A 27905-nucleotide genomic window follows, 5' to 3' on the forward strand; every position below is an offset into this window, starting at 1 on the left:
CACATTTTTGCTCTGCTATCTGATAATTATACAGGCATTGTATTAAACTTTGTAATTTACAGTTAAACCAAAAATTTTGCCTACATCATTTTTTTTCCTAAAAGGAAGGGGGTGTGACGGGGTCCTGAATTATCCTTATGAACTGTGCTTTTAAAGAGAGAGAGAAGTGTCCAACATAGACACCTTGTTATTAAGAGAGAGAGAGGCAAAGGCTGCTTTGAGATGGCGTTCTGGTAGCTCTGCAGCGTGTTTTCACTTTTGCAAGGACACTATCAGTTTTTGTGTTCTTACAGAGAGAGAAGGGAGGAGCTACTTGATGGACAGCTGGTGTTCAGCACAACAATATTTAAACCAGCGTAATTGCTTGTTTCACAGGACACGCAGATGCACAAGAGTGTGGTGAAGTTACAACTATCCTGTCCAGGTGCCCACGAGTGTGGGACTGAGGACCGATCTGTGATTATTAGTGCGTGAAGGAGCGATCTTGTGGAGCACTAGTGTGTCTAACCCTCGCCTGGGTTGGTAGACTTTCACTCGAAGAGGGTGCTCTTAAGTTGGTCAAGTTTGGCTAACTTGGAAGTTTTGGAGGACAATGGGAAGATCGATGGCATCAGTTCACCTGAAGAACTAAACACTTCTCTCTCTCCAACACTACTCAACTAAATACCACAAACTGAACTGAACTTTACTCATCATCGTAAGACTGTATCCATTTACCCCTAGGCTTGAAGAAGCTTAGTTTCCATACTTACACACACACACACACACACACACACACACACACATATATATATATATATATATATATATATATATATATATATATATATGCTGTGTTTAATGACAGCTTTAAACATTCACCTGAGACAACAGCGAGCTCTCCAACAATCCTGCAAAACCATGCAACACAAATCTTCTTAAAATAAAATCCAGTAGTTATGTACCATTTCCATATTCACCTTTTTTAAACAGACTGGGTCAGGTTCAGGCTCAGATTCATTTATTTATCACATGTACTCAAATGTGTTGTGTTAAACAATAAACACGAACTAAGGAGGAGCTGTGTGCTGTCCTTGAGCATCACCACACATTCTGGTGCCTACACAGCATGCTCAGCAATCTCACAGAATAACACATGCAACAACAACACCAACAAAGCAACCAAAGCAAAACAAACCCTGTTCTTCCCTCCAACCCCAGGATTGGCCGTCTCTGGCCTCTAGTCCCATGTAGATTTGCGGACCTGCAGACAATAGGTTGACCTTAAACTCTAGTTTTCAGTAATGCTGTCTTGTGGATTCCTGTCCACTCGGAAGAGTGCAATTGCTATATTGGATTATGCTCGTGGTCAACTAGCATTACATGCATGCTATAATTTTGTATAATATTATATTATAATCTCTCTTTCCTGAGGAAAAGTTCTTGCGTTTAAATGATCTTTCTCCCCTGGTACCGCCGGCGGATAACAACAGAGCAAGCTTTGATTGATGCGGACTGTAGATTTGGACTCAAATTCAGTTCTATTTCTAGTTCTGGTTCTTGTCACTCTTCTTCTGTTACTACTTTTGGGCAATTTTTGAATCAGGGCAGATAATGAACATTGAGCTGAACAGTACTGAAATGTGTTTTTTGTACTTTATATTCTGTGTTTGCACTCATTTTGTTTTGTTGCTGTCTACTGTTTTTTTTGCGTGTGCAGGGGAGGGGTGTTTGATGTTTATCTTTGTAAGGGTCAGTTCCATGGTTCTTCTTTGTTTCATGACTGTGGGAAAGACGAATTTCAGAGTTGTATATTGCATACATACTTCGATAATAAATGGACTTTGAACTTTGAATTATACACCTTCCAAAACTTGGTCCCATTATTTTCAACATAACTGACTTTCAGAAGTGCATTTATATATATATGTAATACTAGGCATTAAGGAGGTGTGATTCATGCTCAATTTTTAACTCTAAATTTACTTTAGAATGGTTGAATGATACCACAGAGTGAATTTGGGTTTAATAACAAAATGTGAACTATAACAATAAACAAAATAATAAAATTAGAAACAAAATGTGAAAAAAACCTTCCAAAATATTTGAGAACAGAGAACAAAATTAGGGTGCAGACAGCAAAAGTTATACAATGGAATATAAAGACTTACCCAATGGTTGTTTTAGTTTATGGTAGACATGTATAACTCCACCGTTCTCCAGCTTCGCTAGTGTTTCGATGTCAGTGTCATTGAATCTGTTTATTTTTGTGACGCTTATTTTGTACTTAGCAGTGAAATTATCCAAGTTGATGGCATAAATGAAGTTTTCAAAAACTGTCAAACTATAAAGATGTCGCACCTGCAAGTAAAATATAGCTTAGTCTTAACATCTGTTATCAGTGGATAATTTATTGTCTAACAGGCCACTATCATTCATCCATTTTGTATGACTATTACCATTTCAAAGATTAAGCTGAAGTATCTGAGCACCAAATGGGTTGTTTATAAAATTCATGTAATATAGATTATTTTAATCCAACCAATCCAACTCTACTTTTAGTATCAGTTTGTACTTTGTAGAAATAAGTATCAAAAGAGCAGAGTAATATATGAAGCAAAACATTTTTATTAAACAGATGTTTGATATTAGATCCCAGATTTATTTTTTCAAACATAAGTACTTTACCTTCATCACTGTTTTTTAGAGAAATGCATGGCTAATTTCTAGAGTGAAACTTAAACTACTGGGAAACTTTATCAGAAATGCAGAATTAACTAATCATCTGTTACCAACAAAAGCAAACTGTACTATTCCAACAATTGCATCTACTGGAGAAGAGTCTACATTAATTTATTTACCTTCTGTGAGAGGCAGCCATTTTGTTTTACCACAGATGCATCCTATTTATTACATCCCCACCCCCTCTAAATGGCCCTTTGCTCCTGCAATTTATTCTCTGTCACCTTCCTTTAATCCATTTGCCTCTTAACTTACAGAAAGAAGGAACATGCAGATGTTAATTAAACTTACAGCACGTCTTTGGGATATGGGAGAAAACCTATGCAGTAACAGTGAGAAATCCACATGTATGCCAGGACTGAAGCTGGATCGGTGGAGTTGTGAGGCAGAGGCATTGGCCAAATTCTGTCCCTAGGTCTCAGGCTCTTTGGTTATTAACAGCATTTTCTATTTAACATGGGTTTTCTGACAGCTTTCTGAACATTTTCCTCAGAACTCTATCTTCAAAAGGAGTTTCAATAATTAACATCAACTCTTTGTATGCAAAATAATTCATGAAGTGTCTAAAAACTGCAAGAGCAGGATGTGCTACCATCAAATAAAAATGATGGCCATCCTGTGCCTCATCCATCCATGTTCAATGAAATGAAGCATGTGCTTAGAAAACCACCTTGAGTAACAATGGTCTAAAACACTACTCCTATGCAGTCCTGCAAAGAATAACTTCACAAACTCCTGTGGATAGTAAAAGGAATGGGTTCCATCAACAATTAACCAGAAAATTGTTTTTCCCTCCTCCTTTATGATATGAATAGTGGGCCTACTGTAGCACTGACACCTCACACAAGGTATAACAGATACCAGAAATCCTAAATATATTCATAATACAGTTCTGTTACTCATTTTCAGCCATAGGAACAAGCCTTAAAAATGTTGATAAAGTACTTTCTGCATATATTTTGGAATAATTCTACAAATTTTTATGAATTTCTTTTCCTGTGACAGTTTTATCAGTACAACTTTGAATCTGGATTGCTGGAAGCAGCAAAATATAAAGCCTTAAATCACAACTCACATTGGTTTGTACATGCTCTCCTCAGATATACAGATTGTTACAAGGTGTGATTTATGGATTTTGTTTTTTTTGTTTACTGAGATTTGCATTATTTTAAGAGATGTCAGTGAATCAACTTAAACACAAAATAACCCGGACTTGAAAATAAATGCTCCTTTTCTCAGAATGCACAATGTCAGTTGAGCTGATGCACAAAAACACATCCACCATCTAGTTTTTTTATTATATCTCTGCATCAGATGCGACATATTACCGATAATTTCAACCTTATTTATGTTTAGCAAAGCACTTGGGTTACAGACCTGAGCACTTACAGCAGTCATATCTCATTAGTAAAACCAACCTACTTGCACTGTTGATAGTCTTGGTGACAGGAGGAGAAAATGAAATGATTGCAACAAAAAATAACTGGGAATCTTTTTCAATAAATCTTTGCTTTGTGGCAGAATAAAATAGAGCTTCGTAAATGAAAGAGAAAGAGAGCTGTGTAAAAAAAGTATTTAAGTGCATTTGAGCACATACTGTTTTTTTTTACTTTTCAAAGGTTTTCTTAGTGCTCTGTGAAAAAGAAAACACCAGTGAAGACTGGAAAAGATGCTACAAAAAGTTCAAATTGGGTAAACAGTAGCCATGAGATAACAGGAAATGAAAACAGCAGGGTGTACACTCACCCCAGTGAGTTGGCTCCGTCTCTGCTCTTTTCCTCATTACAAATTTCTCATGTACAGTATCCCCTTATTATTTATTTTCCTAACCTCCTTCCAAATAAACCATTCTTTTATTAAAACATTACATTGCACTGGGGAAGTTTTGCAGGAGCTCTATGGCACAATCTGTAATCTCAAAGTCACTCCCCTGATGATGTCTTCATTGTTGCTGGTGACTTCAGTCATGCCAACATAAAAACAGTCCTGCCAAAATTCAACCAGCGTGTCAACTTCACAACCAGAGGAGAGAATATATTAGACCTGATTTATACCAACCTTCATGGCGCCTACAAGGCTGCACCCCATTCTCACCTTGGATACTCAGACCACAGATCCATCTTGCTAATCCCTACATACAGACCACTGGTTAAACGTGTCAAACCCGTTCACAGGGAGATGAGGATCTTATCACAAGTTGCTACCTCAGTGCTGCAGGACTGTTTCTAAAGCATGGACTGGAGCATATTCAGGGAGGCAGCTATCTACAATCATCACGTCAGCATTGATGAATATGCGGGATCGGTGACTGGCTGCATAGGAAAGTGCATTGAGGGCATTACTGTGATTAAACACTACTCTGCCAGGGTAATCTAGAAACTATGGCGGTCTTCAGAGGCTCATTCATTGCTTAGGGATCTGGGGACAGGATGACTAAGGACAACAAGTGCTGTGCTCTCTCGTGCCAGGAAGACTAGGCGTGAGTAGACACGGAAAATCCACAGACACCTTTGTGACACCAGGGACGTGTGGCATGTGGCATGTGGCAAGGTGCGCAATTCATAATGGAGTACAAGTACGCCTGCGTATCAACAACAGCGATGCCTCCCTTCCTGATAGGCTGAATGCTTCCTGTGCATAGCTTTACCAATTGAATGATTGTGACATCGAGGAGAGCCCCCTCTCTTCCTGAGGAACAGGCACCCTGGCTGGCCGTAGCTTAGGTGAGGGTAAGCCCATGCAAAGCTCAGGGCCAGACAATATACCTGGTCAGATGCTAAGGGACTGTGTGGCCCAGCTAACAGAAGGCTTAATGAATATATTTAGTATCTCACTGAAATAGAATTGGTGACTTCAAAGCAGCAACCATCATTCTGGTGCCCAAAAGAGCGACAGTAAATGGCCTAAACAATTACTGCCTTGTGGCACTAACTTCAACCATCATGAAGTGCTTTGAGTGGCTGGTAATGGACCTTTCAAGCTACATTGGACCTTTTCCAGTTCACCTCCCGCTCAAACCAATCCACTGATGATAGCATAGCCTCAGCCCTCCACTCTGGCTGGTCCCACCTAGAAAACGATGCCTCGTATGTTGTTCATCGACTTCAGCCTGGCATTTAACAAGATCATCCCTCACTGGCTGGTGGGTAAATTGTCCTCACTGAGGGAAAATCTCCCTCTCTGTAACTGGATCTTGGACTTCTTGACAGAAATACCCTAATCAGTCCGAGTTGGCAGCAACATCTCAAGCTCATCGTGCTGAGCAGTACAACATGATGGTGCTCTCCAGGGTTGTGTGCTCAGTTCATTGTTGTTCATGCTGCTGAATCACAACTGCGCCGCCATTTTCAGCTAAAGAGATGATTGTGGACTTCAGGAAGCCACAGGTTGACCACTCTCCATCACTCATCAATGGCACTGCCATGGAGAGAGTGAACAGCACAAAGTTCCGAGGCATACACAAAACAGACCCACAATGCCTCCTCACTTGTCAAGAAGGCACAGCCGCATTGACACCTTCTGAGGAGATTGAGGCATGCGAGCCTGCCTCCTCATTCTAACAACTTTCTGCAGTGGCACCTTTGAAAATCTCCTGTCCAGCTGCATCACTGTGTTTTACAGAAGTGCAAGGCATCAGACTGCAAGACCCAACAGAGGGCACTAAAAGCTGCCAAGAGGATCATTGGAGTCTCCCTCTCTCCTCTTTGTGAAATTTACTGAGAGTGTTGTAGACAAAGGGCCCAAAGCTTTGTTGAGGATTCCTACCACCCATCCCACAATATCCTTGACCCACTACTGTCAGAAAGGAGGTACAGAAGCATCAGGACTGGGACTGCCAGACAGGGTAACAGCTTTTTCCCCTCAAGCTATGAGACTAATGAATAACCTGCCACCATGGCAGTCTCATCACTAGGGCAGCAAGCTGTTTACTGTAGTTTACCTAAGCCATGCTTTACTACATGCATTCTGAATTACATGTTATTAACTTATTTATAGTCTAATTTTTTGGTTTATTTGCTGAGCTTGATATAAGTTTTGTGAGTGTGCCATGGTCTGGACGAATGTTGTTTTGTTTGGTTGTACAGCATATAGGAACAGAATTAGGTCATTTGGCCCATCGAGTCTTCTCTGCCTTTCAATCATGGCTGATCCTTTTCTCCCCTCCTCAGCCCCACTCCCCAGCCTTCCTCCCATAACCTTTGATGCCGTGTCCAATCAAGAACCTCTGCCTAAAATACCCTCCACCACCTGGCCTCCACAGCCACCTGTGGTAATAAATTCCACAAATTCATGACCTTCTTGCTAAAAGAAATTTCTCCGCATCTCTGTTTTATATTGATGCCTCACTAACCTGAGGAACTGCCTTCTTGTCCTAGACTACCCACCCCCCCATGGAAAATATCTTTTCTACATCTACTTTGTCTAGGCCTTTCAACATTCGAAAAGTTTCTATGAAATCCCCACTCATCCTTCTAAATTCCAGTGAGTCTAGACTCAGAGCTATCAAACATTCCTTGTATGAGAACCCTTTCATTTCCAGAATCATCTTTGTGAACCTCCTCTGAAATTTCTCCAATTCCAGCACATCTTTTCTGAGATGAGGAGACCAAAACTGTTCACAATACTCAAGGTGAGGCCTCACCAGTGCCTTATAAAGCCTCAGCATCACATCCTTGCTTGTCTGTTCTAGATCACTTGAAATGAATGCTAACATTGCATTTGTCTTCCTCACCAGGAAGGAGATCAGTGGGGAGGGATGGGGGGGGGGACGAATGGACAAGGGAGTCGTGTAGGGAGCGATCCCTGTGGAAAGCAGAGAGAGGGAGGGGAGGGAAAGATGTGCTTAGTGGTGGGATCCCATTGGAGGTGGTGGAAGTTATGGAGAAATCCCTTGTCCATTCGTACCCCCCATCCCTCCCCACTGATCTCCCTCCTGGCACTTATCCTTGTAAGCGGAACAAGTGCTATACATGCCCTTACACTTCCTCCCTTACCACCATTCAGGGACCCAGACAGTCCTTTCAGGTGAGGCGACACTTCACCTGTGAGTCGGCTGGGGTGATATAATGCGTCCGGTGCTCCCAATGTGGCCTTCTATATATTGGCGAGACCCGACGCAGACTGGGAGATCATTTTGCTGAACACCTGCGCTCTGTCCACCAGAGAAAGCAGGATCTCCCAGTGGCCACACATTTTAATTCCACATCCCATTCCCATTCTGACATGTCCATCCACGGCCTCCTCTACTGTAAAGATGAAGCCACACTCAGGATGGATGAACAACACCTTATATTCCATCTGGGTTGCCTCCAACCTGATGGCATGAACATCGACTTCTCTAACTTCCGCTAAGGCCCCACCTCCCCCTCATACCCCATCTGTTATTTATTTATATACACACATTCTTTCTCTCACTCTCCTTTTTCTCCCTCTGTCCCTTTGACTATACCCCTTGCCCATCCTCTGGGTTCCCCCCCCCCTTTTCCTTCTCCCTGGGCCTCTTGTCCCATGATCCTCTCATATCCCTTTTGCCAATCACCTGTCCAGCTCTCGGCTCCATCCCTTTCCCTCCTGTCTTCTCCTATCATTTTTGATCTCCCCCTCCCACTGCCACTTTCAAATCTCTCACTAGCTCTTCCTTCAGTTAGTCCAGACGAAGGGTCTCGGCCCGAAACGTCGACTGTACCTCTTCCTAGAGATGCTGCCTGGCCTGCTGCGTTCACCAGCAACTTTGATGTGTATGGCTTACCCTTTTGACATACCTTTTCTATTTCCTGTTGCAATCTGTGATCCACATCCCAGTTACTGTTGATAAGCCTGTATATAAATACCATTAAGGCCCTTTTACTCTTGCAGTTCCTTAACTCAACCCACAATGATTCAACATCTTCCGATTCTATGTCACATCTTTCTGCTAATTTGATGCCATTCTTTACCAGCAGAGCCATGCCACCCACTCTGCCAACCTTCCTGTCCCTCCAATTCAATGTGTAACCCTGGATATTCAGCTCCCAACTACACCCATCCTTCAGCCACAATTCAGCGATGGCCACAACATTATATCCAACAATCTGTAAATGTGCAACAAGATCATCCAACTTATTTCTTTTACTCAATGCATTGAGATATAACACTTTGAGTACTGTATTTGCTACCTTTTTTTGATTTTGCATCTTTAATGCACTGATACTCAGCCTGCTGTCTGCAATTATGTCCTGTCATCTGCCTGTCCTTCCTGACAGTCTGAGTGCATGCTATCTTTGTTTTTTCACCATCCAGCCTATCCTGAGTCCCTTCAATCTGGTTCCTAACCCTCTGCCAGATGCAAATAAACGTGGCATTGAACAGTATTGATCTTGCTCAGTAAGAACAAGAAAATATGGTAAGAGTCATTGTAGCCTTTTGAGCCTGGTCCATCAGTCAATAAAATCATGGTGCATCTCATTTTCTATCAACTCCACTTTATGCCTACTCCTTGCATTCTTTGTTTCTCCCAAAATGTAAAATTATGACTCAAAAAAACAGCTCACTTTACCTTCTCAAGGACAGCTATGTATGCTGGCTCAGCCTGTGAAGCTCATATCTATTTAACGTGGCTCTCTTGTCCTTCTAATCCCTTAAATCCCTCAATCAAATTGTGAGAAAGGACCTCCTTGGCTCAAGGCCATGTTGATTATTCCTAATTAATCCATGTTTTTGAAATACAGGTAAATCCTGTTTAAAAAAAATCTTTTCAACAATTTCCCTACCACAGATGTAAGATTTGCTGCCTATAATTTCCTGATCTATCACCTGTTGCTCTTGTTGAACAAAGGAATGGTGTTGGTTATTCCCCAGTCTCCTGATAACTTCCCCATTGCTAAAGTGAGCACAAACATTTTAAACAAGGGTCCAGCTATCCTGGGATAGATACCATTGTGTCCTGGCCATGACATCCAACATTTCCTCTGTCTTAATATCAACATGCCTTTGATTATCAACATATCCCTCCCTAATCACATCATTATCAATGTCCTTCCCCTTGGTCGAAGTACTCATTTAGGATCTCACCCACTTCTTTTGGCTACATACATACAAGTTGAGATTTTCCTTAATTCATCAATGATATTTAGTAGCCTCTTTCAATGCTCCTAATTTCTTGTTTATGTTCTTTCATGATTCATTTATATTCTTAAAGAGCATTGTCTGATTTCTATTTTCTTAACCTTAGATATGCGTCCTATTTTTTTACTGCCAAATTTGCTATATCTCATCATCCGTGGCCCCTAAGCCTTGACTTCCTTATCTTTCATCCTGACAGGAATATGCTGGTGCTGAACTTTAATCGGCTAAACTTTGAAAGACTCCGTTTTATCAAATATGGACTCACCCCCAAACAACTGCTCCTAGTCCAGTTTCTCCACTTTCTGCTTAATACTGTTATAATTAGCCTTCACTCAAGTCATCATTTTCACCCTCATGGAGAAGAATGATTGTGAGGGTGAGCAGTTCAGTTTTAGGTCATTTTTCATGTTTTCTTTAAGTAAGTGTATATACCCTTCAAGTACCTTTATGTTTTTAACTTTTTATGTTTTCAAAAAATAAATCTTTAATTATTAAACCTAATTTGATAGTATGCTTAATTTACAATGGATCATGATGTTTAGAAACACGTAAATTCTTTAAAAAATACTATTTCCCTAAACTGAGCATAAAATAGTCCACAACATAGAATATGGAAAAAAGATCAGTGCAGCACAGGACAGAATCTTCAGCCAATAGTATCTGTGCCTACTAGGCATCCATCTTAATGATTTTTAAGACACCCATCCCTTTAATATCAATATATCCTAACTCATTTCTGCATCAAAGTTCCTCTTAAATGTTACTGTTGTATCTGTTTTCATCACCTCCCCTGGGAGTACTTTCCAGGCACCCACAACTGTTTTTACAAAAGAGATCCCTCACAAATATTTTTTAAATATTATCCTTCTGACCTTACAGCTATCACCTAATGAAATTAGCTTCCCAAGGCCAGAATAAGTGCTCTTTTAAGAACTTAATTGTAACTTATTTCGTAAGAGTTAATATTTATGCGATTTTTATAGCACAAGTATTTCCTCACAAATTGTATCCAAAAATAAACATGTGGAGGGGTAAGGTACCACTGAAAGCAATGTCCAGATTTCTGATATAATTGATTAGGGATGCCAGAAAATGATGATTATTCAGCCACTGTAGTGTAGGAGTTGCAATCTGGCATTCTCTGTCTGGGATCTCTGGCATCCAGAAACAGTGAAGTCATGAAGCTGCTGAGAAACCAATCAAATTGTAGGATTCTCAAAAGGCAAACCAAGAAGTAATTACATTTAAATGACCACTTGCCTGACCTTTGGTTTTATGCTGATTTTATACAGTAATGATGCCAAGAGCTGGCATTTCATAATCACTATATACTCAAAGTCTGGCTCATGGAGATAGATTAAAAAAGACAAACCACATTTAACTTAGTAACAAATTATGTATTTAAATGAAATACGGAACAAATTAGAACCCTACCAATATATTATAGTACTCTAAAACAATGCATTGTTTTTTTTGATTGATTGTAAATGAGCAAAATCAGCTCCAGACACATCTTGCAGATAAAGAAAAACTGCATTCATTGTTTTCCTGCATGAAGTAGTGCCAAAAATCACTGCTTTTTAATTCATAATGGTCAGCCCAAATTAATAACATAACGCAAGCATACGCAACTGATACCATTTAAAAGCTATTCACTCTAAGCCACATGTGCACACAACTGATGATAGTTAGAAGCTGTGGCATTGCTAAATCTTCATTTTCATGGTGTAACATTCACATGTTACACTATCAAATTAGTCATGATTTCTAACTTGTGTAAGTAGTGAAATCATTTAATTTTCGCTCTTGATCATTTCTCTCATCTCCAAGCCTGAATGTTTGAAAGCACAGTGAGCTAAACAGTTTTGAGTTGTCTTAATGCTTATTTCTCACTAACTATCAGTGACAAAAATCACTGCTACTTGAACACAATTCATGGAACTGACACTATTTAGAAACTGTTCACTTTAAGTACGGTGTAGTGTCTGACAGCCACATAAGAACATGCAACTGATGTTTGTTCGAGACTTTTCATCAACAGTCTCCTGTCCTAAGTGGCATAGCGTCCCAAAGAAATGAAGGGAATCCAAACTGTTTTCTTCATTAAATTTTGTCCTTTAAGAGTTGTCCCAAATAAGCAGCTCCTCCAATTAACCAAAGGCCCAGTTAAATAGAATCCACTGCACTCATGGCTGTTTACTTCTTTTCATGATTTATTGTGAAACAATGCATGCCTCATCCAAAATCACTGAACAACTTGACTAAAATACCAAAGAAAAAGAAAGGAATGTTTTGCCTTAATTAAAAATTTATTACTGAGAAAAGCAATTGTTGAAAATATTAACGTATTAATTGATCAAAATATCTGATTAAAAATTATACTTTGAAAAATTGCTTGGAAACTTCAGATTGGACCAAATAGCAAAATTTTGGCTTTTAAATTTGGCTTCATGAAATAATAGAGCCACCACTGTTACTGCAGATCGCCCAACATACTAACTTTTTGTCTATCAAAGTTATTTCTTTGGAGGATTTATTTCTGACAGTTAATGTTCAGGTAATACCCACTGGTGATTTGAAGTATTCATGAAGGTAAACATCAATTAGTATCCCAGTAGCTGAGAGGCAGTGAGTTATGAAAAGATCAATGTTGTAAATATTTGCAAATTCCGTTAGGTAGAACTTTATGGAAAAAATACATAGAAATCCAAAATTTGGATTTGGAGATTATTAAAGCTGTTTAGAACTGAACCCACTCACTAAAAAATTCTGAGCTGCTTAACTGGAACATTTTTTTGCCTGGTTCTAGCAAAGGTCTAGATCCAAAATGCAAACTCCATTTCTCTTTCTGCTGATGCTGTCTTGAACTGTTGAATATCTCAAGCATTTTCTGTTTTCCTTTCAGATTAGCAGTATCTGCAGGTTTTTATTTAACATGGACCTGCCTTTTGTCTTAGGAGTTTCAGGAACTTTCTCACTTTCAGAGGACATTGACTTCAATTTTACCAGCTGCTTTCATTCCAACTAATTTAAGGAATATGTTCATAGTTTTTTGCTAAAAGCCATGGTAAAGAATATTGTCACTGAAACACAAATGTGTGATATTTTAGACAATCAACTAATGAGAAATTAATTGCTGAAAATGCTTCCTTCTTATCTTTTACAATTTGTCAAGTTTAACTTGCAAGTATCTTTGTTCTATATTATGTGGCTTTACATGTCACAAGTAAAACCATAATATAATTTCCACTGAAATTCCTGCACAGGCAAGTATAGACATTAAGAGAAATAGCCAAGAAAATTCGGGTATTTTGAATTTAGCAGTGAAGCTGGGATAGCCAGTACGATGGATCTCCTTGTGCCTAATATTTGTATAGTACTAGAAATGTAGATCAGAGGTGTTATGTTCTGCTGTTTGCTTCTTTTTAAATTTATGTATATGCACTCTATCATATTATTTCATACCTATATCAACACTATACCACTTGCACACCTAGTCTGTAGCAGAAAAGGCAGAGTATGACTGGGACAAAACATTGTAACAAGCAACAGGAACATTGATGATAAATATAGGTAGTTCAGTAAAGATTTCAGCCAAGTCTACAAGTGATGAAAGAACTAAGTTCCTTGGGGAGAAAGGAGTTTAACAAGTATCAGAGGCAATTGAAATGAAGAACTCTGCTCAGAGGAGTTGATTTCACTGCCACAGAATATTCCATGAATTTTGTAACAGGAAAATAATAATCAAAAGCATATTTGTTTCACACATGATACAACACTTTCTCATATTAATCCATTAAATTTACTTAAATCATCTTTACAACTTTTATTTCAAACTATCTTACTTTTCAATTCACCCATCCAAACCTATGGCATCAGAAGCACACTATGAACTAATGAATTAATAATAATTATGTTTTTGATTACGGAGTGAGAAAATATTAACACCAAGGACAGAATTTCCTGATGGAAGCGGATCTCACTTCACTGACAGTGTCCATTTAATTTTTGTTCAAGTGTTTCTTCAAGAACATAAAACCAGGGAGCGCCTGTCAGTGGCTCTTCACATTCACCCGAGAAGAGTATTAGTTATGATCTCAGAAGTTTCAATATGATTTCTTGTGACAGATATGGAGAGATCTGTCAGAGTCTTCTTTCTGATATTCACACTGTTCCAATATTGTTAAAGAGAAAATGTGGGGCTTAGCAAGCGAGACCTTACACTGCTACCTTGCTTAGCACCCAGGATACATACTCAGGGATGAGTCATAGTATTACAGCACAGAAACAGGCCACTCAGCTCATCTATTCCATGCTGAACTGTTATTCTGTCAAGTCCCATCAACCCACACCTGGGTTTTCCCTGACAATAGTGCCATCTATTATGTCTAAAACAACAGAACCCTGGAACTTTTAGCTGCCTGTCCTGCCCCTCCTGCAACCGAGTCTCACTGATGCCCACAATACCGTAATTCCAAGTGCCAATCCATGCTCGAAGCTCATCTACTTCACTGTTGAAAAGATGCAACTCAGAACATTAGTCCCACCATGCTCAGCCTTTTGTTTCTTATCTTTGTTGTAGGTTTAACATCTACGTTCTCTACAATCACTCCACTAGACACTCTGGCACTCTGGTTCACATCCCCCTGCAACTCTATTTTAAACCGCCATCCCCAATTCCAAGCAGCACTAGCAAACCTTCCCACAGGGATGTTGGTCCCCCTCCAGTTCTCGTGCAAACTGTCCCATCTGTATAGGTCCCTCTATCAATGGAAGAGAGCCCTATTATCCAAATTTCTGAAGCCGTCTCTCCTGCCCTATCTCCTATGTTCTTAGCCACATGTTAAACTGTATTATCTTCCTATTTCCAGGTGTCAGTATCACTAGCATATGACATTGGTAGCAATCCTGGTCCCTAACCTTTAACTTAGCTCGGAATTCCCTAACTACACTTTGAAGGACCTTGTCACTCTCCCTGCTATGGCATTGGTACCAACATGGATCACGATCTCTGGCTGCTCACTATCCTACTTAAGAATGCTGTGGACCCGAACCAAAGCATTCCTGAACCTGACCCCTGTGAGGTAACAGACCATCCGGGAGACTCCTTCCAGTCCACAAAACCTCTAGTCGGTCCCCCATAACCAATGAATCCCATTTCACTATTGCTCGCCACCTCTCCCTAATTCTCAGTTCCCAGACACAGAACTAGAATCCGTGCCAGAGAATTATTGAAAAAAGTCATTACAGTCTGATCACAAAAGGAGAAAATCTGCAGATGCCAGAAATCCTAGCAACACAACACAAAATGCTGGAGGAACTCAGCAGGCCAGGCAGCACCTGTGGAAAAGAGTACAGACAATGTTTCAGGCTGAAACCCTTCATCAGGACTGGAAAAATAGATGAGGACTCAGATTAAGAAAAAGGGGGAAGGGGAGGAAGAACAACAAGATGAGAGGTGAAACCAGGAAGGAGGGAGGGGTGAGAGAAAGATCTGGGATGTTGATTAGTGAAAGAGATACAGAGCTGCTGAATGGGGGATCTGATAGGAGAGGACAGGAGGCCATGGAAGAAGGAAAAGGGGGAAGAGTACCAGAAGGAGGTGATAGGCAGATAAGAAGATAAGAGGAGAGACAGAAATGGGAATGGGGAATGGTGAAGGGGAGTGTGGTGGGTCATTACTGGAAGTTCGAGAGATCAATGTTCATTCCATCAGGGTGGAGGCTACATAGACGGAATATCAGGTGTCGCTCCTCCAACCTAAGTGTGGCCTCATCACAACAGTAGAGGAGGACATGGACTGACATGGTGGAATGGGAATGGGAAGGGGAATTAAATTGGGTGGTCACTGAGAGATCATGCTTTTTCTGGTGAACAGAGCATAGGTGCTCAGCAAGGCGGTCTCCCAATCTGCATTGGGTCTCATTGGTGTACAGGAGGCCACACCTGGAGCACCCGGTACAGTAGATGACCCCAACAGGTTCAGAGGTGAAGAGTTGTCTCACCTGGAAGAACTGTTTGGGGATCTGAATGGTAATGAGAGAGGAGGTGCAGGGGCAGGTGTAGCACTTGTTCCGCTTGCAAGGCTAAGTGCCAGGAGGGAGATCAGTGGAGAGGGATGAATGGAAAAAAGAGTCGCATAAAGAGTGATCCCCATGAGAAACACAAAGAACGGGGGTGGGGGGGGAAGATTTGCTTGGTGGTGGGATCCCGCTGAAGATGGCAGAAGTTATGAAGAATTATGTGCTGGACGCAGAGGCTGGTGGGTTGGTAGGTGAGGACAAGAAGAACCTTATCCCTAGTGAGATGACTGGAGGATGGGGTGAGATGCGGTTGCGGGCAATGTTGATGGTGGAGAAGGGAAGCTCCTTTCTTTGAAGAAGGAAGATATTTCCTTAGTTCTAGAATGAAGAGCCTCATCCTCAGGGCAGATGCGGTAGAGATGAAGAAATGAGAGTAGGGAATGGTGTTTTTACAAGTAACATGGTGGGAAGAGGTATAGTCCAGGTAGCTGTGAGAGTCCATAGGTTTATAATAGACACCAGTAGATAAACTGCCTCCAGAGATAGAGATAGAGAGAGAAATTGAGAAAGGGGAGGGAGGTGTCAGGACTGGACCAGGTAAATTTGAGGGCAGGGTGGAAGTTGGAGGCAAAGTTGATCAAGTTGACGAGCTCTGCATGGGTGCAGGAAGCAGCACCAATGCAATCGTCGATGTAGAGTAGGAAAAATTGGAGAACAATACCAGTGCAGGCTAGGATCATGGACTGTTCCACATAGGTCACTAAAAGGCAGGCATAGCTGGGACCCATGCGAGGGCCCATGGCTACACCTTTTGTTTGAAGGAAGTGGGAGGAGCCAAAGGAGAAATTATTGAGAGTGAGGAGAGTGGTGGTGGAGGGGACTAGGTTGGGTCTGGTGACCAGAAAGAAACGGAAAGCTTTGAGGCCTTCCTGGTGGAGGATGGAAGTGTATAGGGACTGGATGTCCAGAATGAAAATAAGATTATCGGGGCCAGGGAACTTGAAAGCATTGAAAAGAGTGTGTGATGTGGCATGGATGTAGGTTGGAAGGGACTGACCGGGGGGAGGGGGGTAAAACTGAGTCGAGGTATGCAGATACAAATTCAGTGGGGCAGGAACAAGCGGTCTACCTGGACAGGCAGCTTTGTGGATCTTGATAGGAGGTAGAAATGGGAGGTGCAGGTTGAGGGAATTATGTGGTTGGTTGCAGTGGATGGGAAATCCCCAGAGTTAATAAGGTGGGTGATGGTGTGGGAGACAACAGCCTGGTGCTCCTTAGTGGGGTAAGTACCACTAAGTACCACTGTTCAAGGGGTAAGTAAGAGGAGGTGTCTGAGAGTTGTTGCCAGGCCTCAGTAAGGTAGAGGTCAATCTGCTAGACCACTACAGCATCCTCTTTATCTGCAGGTTTGATTAGTGTGGAGGGAGTGTACAGTGGAATTGGAAAGAAGAGTGGTGAAGTTGAGATGGTTAATGTCCCATTGGCAGTTAGCAATGAAAAGATCCAGAGCAGGCAGAAGACCAGAAGAGAAGAGGATGAGGGATGAAGACTCCATGAAGAGGTTTGATATGTTTAACAATGTATTCCTGACAGAGCTGACAGCTGACATGGTTAAGAATACTCACTGGCCTCTGTTTGTCTTCTCTTCCAATGGTTCACTCATTGCTATGTCTAGAGAGACTGGCTGTGGGTCTGGTGTGGGGCAGACTATGGCAATCATTGCTGTCACTCAGCATTGAAACACAGGTAAGAGACTGTCTGCCAGTGATTGTGCTGTCCATCCCCAGCATTCGCCCATGCGCACCATGCTGGTCAAGGTGCCGCCTTTGCCCTGCATTATCGCAGCTGCAGTCTCACCTTCTCCCTCCCTCCCTCCCTCCTCCCCACCCCCACACCAGCCTACTCACTGAACAGTGAGAGCATCGGGGTAGGGCAGTGATTCACATCAGTCTCCTGGCACAGAAGTGGGATGAGCCGGGATTCCCTCCAAAACAAGAGGAAGTCATTCAGGAAGTATAAGTAAGTCTTAGTAATGAGTGGTCATACTGGAAGACTCGGCATGTCACAACAAATCAGTGGTTGTGGGGCATCAGCAACCTGGACTCCAGTGGACTCTGCCTTCTTATAGAGTAGAAGTTTGTAAAATTTTGGACGTATTATTTCTGTTAAACAATAAATAAGTGTGAATTGTAAAACTGCCACAATGACAATATTATAAAATAATGTGGGCATTTTGTCAGTAGCGTAATTAAAGCAAATACTGCCCTAAGTTGTGCTTACAGGTACATTTTTCTTCACTTTCAGTTCAAATTTTAATCATGATCAAAATATAAACTAACAATTAAAAAAATGTAAGTGTTTGGACTTTGTGAGGGAAAGTTGATAGTGCCCAGTGTAAGGGAATGTACTTCAGAACATGGATGCTTCAAGAATACTTCAATGAATTCAAATTGAAAAATACCACATCTTTGGATTGTGGGAGGAAACAGAAGGCCCCGGAGAAAACCCATACATTCCATGTGAAAACTCCTTACAGAACAGCACCGGAACTGAACCCCGGATTCTGGAACGCACTGATCTGTGATAATGTCACACTAACTGCTACGTCACCGTGGAGCCCGGTATTAAACATTATTGACATCATTGGAGGAGAATGGCTACAAAGACAGGTATTTTTTAAATTATTTTGCTGTCTTGAAGATTTTATTGGTTTTAAAACATAATGATATTTTTTCAAGTTGTGGTGTTTCAAGTATTTTATTAGGTTTAGACTGAATATCTCTAAATGTCAGAAACTTCCATGATCAAAGGTGTTTTTTAAAGGCAGTGTATGAATGGTACTTGGTCTGTATCCACTTTTCCCCACCCACCATTCTGGGCTTGTGTAATCCCACTGCATCAAACAACACTCAGTTAATGAAAAAGACCTCACCCTAGAAACAGAGATAGTTATAACTTGTTCGAGCAAATACCAGCAAGTGAGACTAGCCTGAACAATTTTGTGGGCTGAAAGAGAGAGTGGCAAATAAATTAATTTTCAACTTTGCTCAATAACATGCTAATTAAATTTTTCTCATTTTATGCAAGGTGCAGTTCAGAGGATGATTAAACAAAAAGTACTGGACAATATATTAGCATGGGCCATCGTTTTCTGGTTATCCATTTAAAAGGAGGATTGCTAGATTGATAATGATGTGACACATTTAGGTCTCCATGGCAACCTTAAGGATAATTAATGCTCTCTAAAAATAATCTGCCATGACCCATATCTTAAAAGATAATCTTTTAAGTGGGTGTAGAAAATCCAATTTCAAAGTTAGCAGATGGCGTAAAGCTTGAAATATACCAACAGTGAAGCAGAACATGAATACTCAGGAGAGTACAAGCTGTATAGAGAAGGGAGTAGACACTTGACAAATGCAACCTGATGAGGAGAAATGCAAGGTGATGGATTTCAATTGGCAGAATATGGAAATAATAAAACTTCAGTGGTAAATTTCTAAAGGCAGAAATTTCCAGCGGGAGGAGAAGATGGCTGCGTGATGCAGCTCGCACGACCTCTCTGGTGGTGATGTCTGTTATCTGTTAAGTAGGGTGCCGTGCACAATTCTGATTTGATGGAGACGGATGTGAGAGCACGGAGGAACATCTGTTGAAACTTTTGAAATGCCTGCTTCGCTGCTGCTGCTACTGTGTGATCCAGAATCTCCGGAGGGGAAGGCCCCGAGTCCTTGGCTTTGCTTGTTGCCCGGCGGCTGGGGCAAGGTCGAAGCGCTTGGTAGAGGATGGCGCCCGGTGCTCGGTATGAGAGGGCTGGTCCGAAGTTCGAAGTTTTTAGATGGACTCAGAGTCCACTGTGGTCCGGTGTTTCCAGGGTGCTGCATCAGCAAGTTTGCAGTGCTTAGAGGTTCATGGCAGGGAGAATTTCTCCCTTCTACCGTCTGCGTGAGATGATGAGGCTATCTGGACTTTGAGACTTTTTTTTACCCTGCCCATGGTCTGCTCTTTATCAAATTACAGTATTACTTTGCACTGTTGTAACTATATGTTATAATTATGAGGTTTTGTCAGTTTTAGTCTTGGTTTGTCCTGTCCTGTGTTTCTTGTGATATCATTCTGGAGGAATATTGTATCATTTTTGAATGCATGCATTTCTAAATGACAATAAACAAGGACTGAGTGGCCTCATATCTAAAAAAATAGGATTACATGCAAAAATCTGAGGCCTGATTTGATCACATTAATTTGATAAAACTTGGTTTTACCATGCAAAAACAAAAAAACATTGTCAATAATTTCTTATAGTTCTGTTGGAATATTATCTTTAGTTTTGTGCAACACACTTTATTAGTATTACCAAGACCTTACTGATACTGAATGGAGGTATACCAGCATGGACCAGTTACGGGGACAAAAGTTTATGTGAGCAAAGACATTTCTCCTTGGTGCAACAGAGGATGAGAGGCAACTTGACATGAGGTGTATAAAATTACGAATAAGCAGTTGACATTTCAGGCCGAGACACATCATTAGGACTGAAAAGGAAGGGAGAAGAATAGGAAGCCGGGGGGAGGGGAAGGAGTACAAGCTAGAAGGTAATAGGTGAAGTCAAGAGAGGGTGAAGGTAGGTGGGTGTGGAATGAGGATGAACTGAGAAGCTGGGTGATGACAGGTAGATGTGTTCAATTGCACAACAGATAACAGGATGATGTATACCGAATGAATTGAAACAAATGAAATAGCCAATGAAAGTGAGTGCTTGTGTTGATGAATGCATTTAAAGGAAAGGTATACAGTTTACTTAAAAGTTTAACTGCTCCAAACAAACCAGTGAAATGAGCCTTGCAGTTTTGTTAAAGTAATGAAGGAACATTTAGAACCAAAATCATTGTTGATTGCAGAACACTTTCAGTTTCCTAAACAGAATCGAAAGGAAGAGAAGTCTATTTCAGCTTACGTGGCTGAATTGAAGAAATTGTCTGAGCATTTTCAGTTCATTGATATCTGGACCTGCACTGCAGCAGAAAGTTATAGACCAAGTGCTGCAAGGCTACCCAGGTACTCGGTGTTACCGTGATGATATTACTGATATCAGTGCGGATGACAAGGACCATCTCCAAAATCTCAAGGCAGTGTTTAAAAGCTTAGAAGATTATAGGCTCAGAGCATAATGCAATGTGTGATTTCCTTAAACCAAGCATTCCTTACTATTGTCACACCACTGACGCACAAGGATTACTTAAGTATGCTGAGAAAATTCAAGCAGTGGTGGATGCCCCAAGGACAAAAGATGTGTAACAGTTGGATCTGTCAATTACGTAAAAGATTCCTGTCAAATCTGGCTGCTGCACTCCACCGCTTTATTTATTACTACAGATCAGGAAGAAATGACAATGGACAACTTAGTGTGAAGTGACTCTCCTAAAGATAAAGGAAATGATTATGTCAGATACTATACTCACAGATTATGATCCACATTGTTCAGTGAAGCTTGCCTGTGATGTCTCGCCTTACAGTATAAGTGCGGTCATGTCACATGATATGAGGGATGGAAGTGAATGTCCCATAGCCTTTGCATCATGTAACCTCACTGCTGCAGAGAAACATTACATGCCAATTGATTGAGAAGCCTTGAGTCAACCAGTACTTGCATCAGAGAGAGTTTACCCTCTTTAGTGATCATCAACCATTAGTGTCCATTTTCAATCCACAGAAGTGTGTACCATGAACAGCAACAGTACGAATGCAGAGATGGGCTCTGTTTTTTGGAGGACACAATTCACAGAGATAATCCAAAGAGAAACCAGAAAAGTCCCCACACTGTCTCAGGTGTACATAGCCCTCTATAATGGCTGGGATGTGTAGCAGAAATTCCAGTTCCTCCATTTTTACCAGTGCCAGGATGAACCTGCCTTTGTTGGGGTTGCCTTATGTGGGAATTGAGAATTGTTGTACCATCCAAGCTGAGAGCTAAAGTGTTGGAGAAGCTACATGTGGTTATTTAGGTTTGGTCAAAGAGAAAGCATAGGTTTGAAGCTCTGTCTGGTGGCCTGGGATAGATCAGCAGATAGAGCAGCTTTCCATGCACTTTTTGAGATGCCAAGACATTCAGAAGAAAGGCGTCTGGAGCTGTAAGAACCACTTTCTGCAGTCCCAGAGTCAACTCCTACAACCACCACAGAGGAGGCCCCCGAACCTGAGGTCGTTTCACGGCCACAAGACTCACCTGCCAGGCAGAGTGACCCCGCCTTAAGGAACTACCCCACAAGAGAAATAAATCCTCCACAGTGATTACATTTTTAGACCTGAATGGGAGAGTTTAAAATTTATTATGCTGTGAATGAATATTTCGTAGTTGTATTATATAGGATACTATGTATATAAGATGACGAGAGAGCAATATATTAAATACTTGAGATTGGTTGCATTCTACATTGAGTTGGAATTTATAACTAAGCAGGAAGGATTGTACTGTAGTTAAGACTTCAGTAATATTTGATTAATATTGTAAAGATATTGGTAGATATTGGTAGATACTGCATTCTTTGTTTATAGCATTCATAACAGGCTATATGTAATAATTAGGTGAATGGCATACTTCGTTACACCATCATATTGTATATATGCGTGTCTCACTTAAGAAAAGGAAAGTAAAACTAAGTAGATACGCATCTCCCAGCTCCCGTGTTTTTCTTTCAATTTGTTTCTAGAGTTTCAAAACATAACAATATCCACTTCCATAAAGGCAAGAAACCAAAGCAAATAAAGAAAGTGCAAAAATATCCCAGGCTGAGTGAAATGAAATGCTTGATTCCAGAATTCACTTTTCAACTTGATATTACACTTCCTGAAAGAGTGACAGAAGGAAAACATTTAATGTCTCTGGGCCTATACTTTATACTTTATTGTCGCCAAACCAATTGGTACTAGAACGTACAATCATCACAGCGATATTTGAGTTTAGAAGAATGAAGGAGAATCTCATTGAAGCCTATTGAATATTGAAATGTCTAGATACAATGGACATGGAGAGGATATTTCTAATAGTGGAGAATTTGAGAGACAGAGAGCACAGCCTCAGAATAGAAGTATGGCCCTTTAGAATAGAGATGAGGAGGAATTTCTTTAACATCATGGTAGTGAATTTGGAGAATTTATCACCAGAGACAGTTGTGGAGGCCAAATTATTGTTTACACTTAAAGATGTTCTTGATTAGCAAGGGTGTCAAAGGTTACAAGGAGAAAGCAGAAGAATGGGGTTGAGAGAGAAAATAAATCAGCAATGATCAAATGGTAGAACAGAGTCAATGGGCTAAATGACCTAATTTTGCTCTGTGACATGTAGTCAAAATGAATTCTAATTTTCAGAGTGCAATAGTCTAAACCTGACATTTAAAATTATCACCATTATTGGGAGTTCTGGCCATCTGTTTGCTACTGTTGATATGTAAATCAATACCAAAGAATGACATGCATCTTGACTCAGCAATTATTTCACCATCATTAAGACATATGTTGTGTAACATGCATAAAATGCAATGCAGTTACTAGTCTTTGATTGTACAACAGCAGTCCCCAAGAAGAAGGGCAGCAGGTGCATGGGAATACCACTTCTAGGCCTTCTCCTACAAATAATACTCACCATTCTGATTTGGAAACAAATCAATATTCCAGTGTCATTATGTTGAAATTCCTGAAATTCACGACTAGCAATGATATGGAACTATCTTTACTAAAAGATTGTGGTGGTTCAAGAAGGCTGCTCTTCACTACCTTTCCAAGAATGGGCAATAAATGCTGATTTTGCCCATCACAATAACATCCGGACATGAATGAAAATAATTTATTTGGATATGTATTTGAAAAGGATGTTTTCCTTTTCTTTGTCATCCGTTGTGATCAAGGACAACTTATTTCTATTTCACTTATATGGTTTTTGAGGTGACACATCAGATGAGAAACCTCCACAGATATGGAGGAGGTGCGTGATGCATTGTGCCTTCCACCATTTACCTTCCACAGTTTGAGTTCAATGCAAGGAGTTAACATTTTAAAGCTATTCTGAATACTCTTCTGCCACTTTCAATGATCATGGGTGAAGACTTCATAACAGTTTTTGGGATGTTGCAAATTTTCAGGAATGATTCAAGCATGTTGTTGAATTTTTGTTTTCTATCCACCTGGAAATCTTATTGGAACCGAAGAGAGGGTCTGGTGTTGAGCAAGTGCATGGTATATCATGTCCAATAGGGCAAACTGAGTGTAATGAGAGTTTTAATGATGGGATTGTTGTTGACACTGGAGATGATGCTGCTCTGTGCTTGCTTATCTCTCCGGTGGATTTGGAGAATTCTGTGGAGAGTTTTGATGCTATCTATCCAGTGACTTGAAATACTGCTGTGGGGAAGATTTTAAAGGCAGTTCAGAGAGCAGGTATCACATTACTCCACCACAGACTTTGTTTTATTCTGACATGCTCAATGTTTTGATTGTCAAACATATTTCTCTTCTCTTTTGAAATGAGTCATAACCTGAAGAATTAACTTGCTTGTTACATTGCAAAGCATAGAGCAAGGCAAAAGATTACTTCTGCCTCAAATAACAGAAAGCAGGTGGCTCCCATGAGGAAAGTGATAATTGGAGGTGATAATCTGCTTCAAGTACCATCACCATGGTATCCAAGGCCTGAACCAAACAAGGAATACTTCACCAGCCTCAGGGTCTAAAAGCACAAAGTGATTATGCACAAATAGTAATGTCGGAAACAACTGATCATGTACCTCCTCCATTCAGTTTGGTCAAAAAGTGTTAAGTGAAAATAACTATGAATAAATAGATTTTATTTTTTCGTCTAAATATATCAACAAATGTCATGGATGGAGATTGTGTTGATTTACCGGTAAGGCAAATAGGGCCCTTTCTCTCTCCTCTAGGTGGAAGATGAATTGAATAAATACCTTTCTCTTTGATTTGAAACTGGCTCGTGATCCTCTTGCTCTGTAACAGTCAATTAGCATGAGTTGTGCTGGCAAATTTATTCACTATTGAAAATTTCACAAAGCGGTACATGTTTTGCAGGAATTTGCCATGAACCTTTATTGTGGGGGCAGGTTTGTTGAAAGGCATTGTCTCATGTATGTTGAGTGTTGGCTCTTTATCTTTGACCTGAAGCTTAACTCTGTTAATCTTCCTTCCTGCTGATTATTTCATGCATTTTAATTTTTTATTTTAGATTTCAAACTTCTTTTTGATTTGCACATACAGTTAAGTGACATAGATATTTCAAATTATTTTATTTTAATTAATTTCCAGTACTTTAAAATATCTTTAAATATATTTACTTGATATCTTTGTCAATTGTTGAAATGAACCTCTGTTGGGTTGTTAAAGGTTTTTGATGCTATCGAGCTGAGAGAGCATGTATGGACCAGCATGGGTGAAGTTATTAGTTTTGCCAAATGTTGGAATTAATCTGCTTTTAAGTCATTAAAGGCCTTTGATAGTACTGAGCTGGGTCAGTGGGTATGGGCCAGTACAGGTATTTTTAAAGTTTAAGAAATATTATTAACTTCTTTGATAACACATCTCGTGCACAAAGACATTTAGATCACTTTCTTCTTGCTCCACTTTAAAACTATTTGACAAATTTAGCATTGTCTCCTTTTGATCATCCAACCCAAAATAAAATGATGTGTTACTTCACCTTTTCCTGTGCTAGATTTCATTTACCACATGCTCACACATTCCATTAACATATTTACTTCAACTTGAAGTTTAAATCTATCTTTCTTATTATCTATGCGCACTTGAATGTTTTGTGTCATCTGCAGCCTGTACACTAAATTCAAATAATTGATACATTTATAAAACCAGCAATGGTACTTACATTGAATATCATCTATTTTTTTGAAAAGCTATTCATTATATTCTTTATTTCATTTCCTTCCTTAGTCAAGCTTGACGACATGGCATGTAATGATGAAGATGAGTCAAGCTTAAATCCACATCGCCAATTTCCCATCCCACCAGCCTCAATTTTGTAAGGACCTTATATGACAATTTATTGAACACTTTATGGAAGTCCATATGGACAACACCAATCTAACAGCTTTTACTCATCAAAAAATTCAATCAACTTGGTGCTCAAACATGATTCTCACTTAACAGATCTATTCTGGCTTTCTTTTATTACACATATTTGTCTAAATTGCCATTAATTTCCTTGCAGATTATTGTTTCTGAAAACCATTCCGCTAACAATATTAGATTAACCAGCCTTTATTTGTCAGGCTAATGTACACAGATTTTTGTAATGACAAGCACAGCCAATAAAACAAAATAGATGTGAACATGCAGCAGTTATTGCCACTGCCTCACAGCTACAGTGATTCGGGTTCAATTCTGACCTCAGTGGCTGCTTGTGCAGAATTTACAAATTCTGTCCCTGGCCACATGGGTTTTCTCCACTGCTCTGAGTTCCTCCCTCATCCAATAAATGTATTGGTGGATTAATTAATGACTGTGAATTAATCTTCAGTATCAGTTCACGCCAAAATAGATGTTAATGGCCATGTATGAGAAACAATATGTTGAAGGGTAAAGTGAAATAAGAGAGGGAATGGGATTAAAGGGATTGCTACCTTGGGATCTTGTCTGCCGTGTGAAGTTTAAAATGGCTTTTCTTTCTCATTACACTATCTATAAGATATAATATATATCCATTAAATTTTAATTATAGCTTATTTTGGCAATTCAAGTCCTTTCTACCCACAGTGCTTTATGGTGTACATAGCAGACTGATGCAGCTGGTGAGAGCCTAGATCAGTGATAACTTCCAGTAGATCGGATAAATTGGTAAAGATACAGTGCAAAACTTATCCTGCACACTCTCCATACAGATAAATTCATTTCAACAGGACACTAAAGTAGTACAAGGTAAAATAACAACAGAATAAAATACAGAATGAAGAACTAGATCAGCGGTCCCCAACCACCGGGCCGCAAAGCATGTGTTGTGAGGAAACAATACGAGTCAGCTGCACCTTTCCTCATTCCCTGTCACGCACTGTTGAACTTGAACATAGGGTTGCCAACTGTCCTGTATTTGCCGGGACATCCTGTATATTGGGCTAAATTGGTTTGTCCCGTATTTCCCCCGCTAAGGTAGAGCGTTCCTATGAAACCTTTTGTGCCAAAATGGCGTGAAGCGAAGAAGCAATTACTAGTAATTTATATGGGAAAAATTTTTGAGCATTTGCAGACCCAAAAAATAACCTAATAAATCATACCAAATAACACATAAAACCAAAAATAAATAGCACTAATATATAGTAAAAGCAGGAATGATATGATAAATACACAGCCTATATAAAGTAGAAATAATGTATGTACAGTGTAGTCGGGAAGATGAAGGCAAAACCGATTTGTGCGGGGAAGAAAATCGGCACATCACATGTGCACACAAGTGCCCGCACAAGGCTTCATGGTCATGGTAGTCTTTCCTGGGGTAAAGTGCCCCCGGATTTGACTGCTACTTTTGTCCTTTATTTGGGAGTGAGAAAGTTGGCAACCCTAACTGTAAAATACATGTTGAGGTGAGTTAAACCCTACTTGAACGCAACCCCCCCACAGTCGGCCCGTCCGCAAGAATATTGTCAATGTTAAACCGGTTCACAGTGCAAAAAAGGTTGGGGACCCCTCTACTAGACAACAGGGAAAGTGCAGTGCGGGGAAATGAAAGATGGAAGGTTACGACAATGTAGATCTTTTCATACAAGTGAAACATTCAATAGTCTTATAACCGTGGGATAGAGGATGACTTTGGGATGATGAAGTATGCATTGAACTTTGTATCTCTGTAACCATTTGATGTGACAAAATAGAGTGGACAATCCCAGAGTGCTGAGCTAATATGTTGCAATATATGTACGTGGCTAAAGTAACAAGAAGAAGCTACAAGAAAAGTGCTTACCAAAGGAACATATGATTGCAAGCACCCAATGTACTGAACACGAAGTAGCGGAGCTGAGTCATTCGCAGATGGCAGACAACAACAAA

At 40.2% G+C, this 27905-nt stretch overlaps 1 protein-coding gene across 1 annotated transcript in view; it reads right to left on the minus strand.

Moving 5' to 3' along the window:
* Positions 1-27905, minus strand: part of LOC140197951 (low-density lipoprotein receptor-related protein 1-like) — a 2495129-nt gene that overhangs the window by 1452277 nt on the left and 1014947 nt on the right. The window contains exon 9 of the mRNA XM_072258609.1: positions 2151-2340. Coding sequence (XP_072114710.1) covers positions 2151-2340 — 190 coding nt within the window. The remainder of the gene's footprint in view (positions 1-2150; positions 2341-27905) is intronic.

This window comes from Mobula birostris, chromosome 5 (genome assembly GCF_030028105.1).
Source record: "Mobula birostris isolate sMobBir1 chromosome 5, sMobBir1.hap1, whole genome shotgun sequence".
NCBI classification, from domain to species: domain Eukaryota; kingdom Metazoa; phylum Chordata; class Chondrichthyes; order Myliobatiformes; family Myliobatidae; genus Mobula; species Mobula birostris.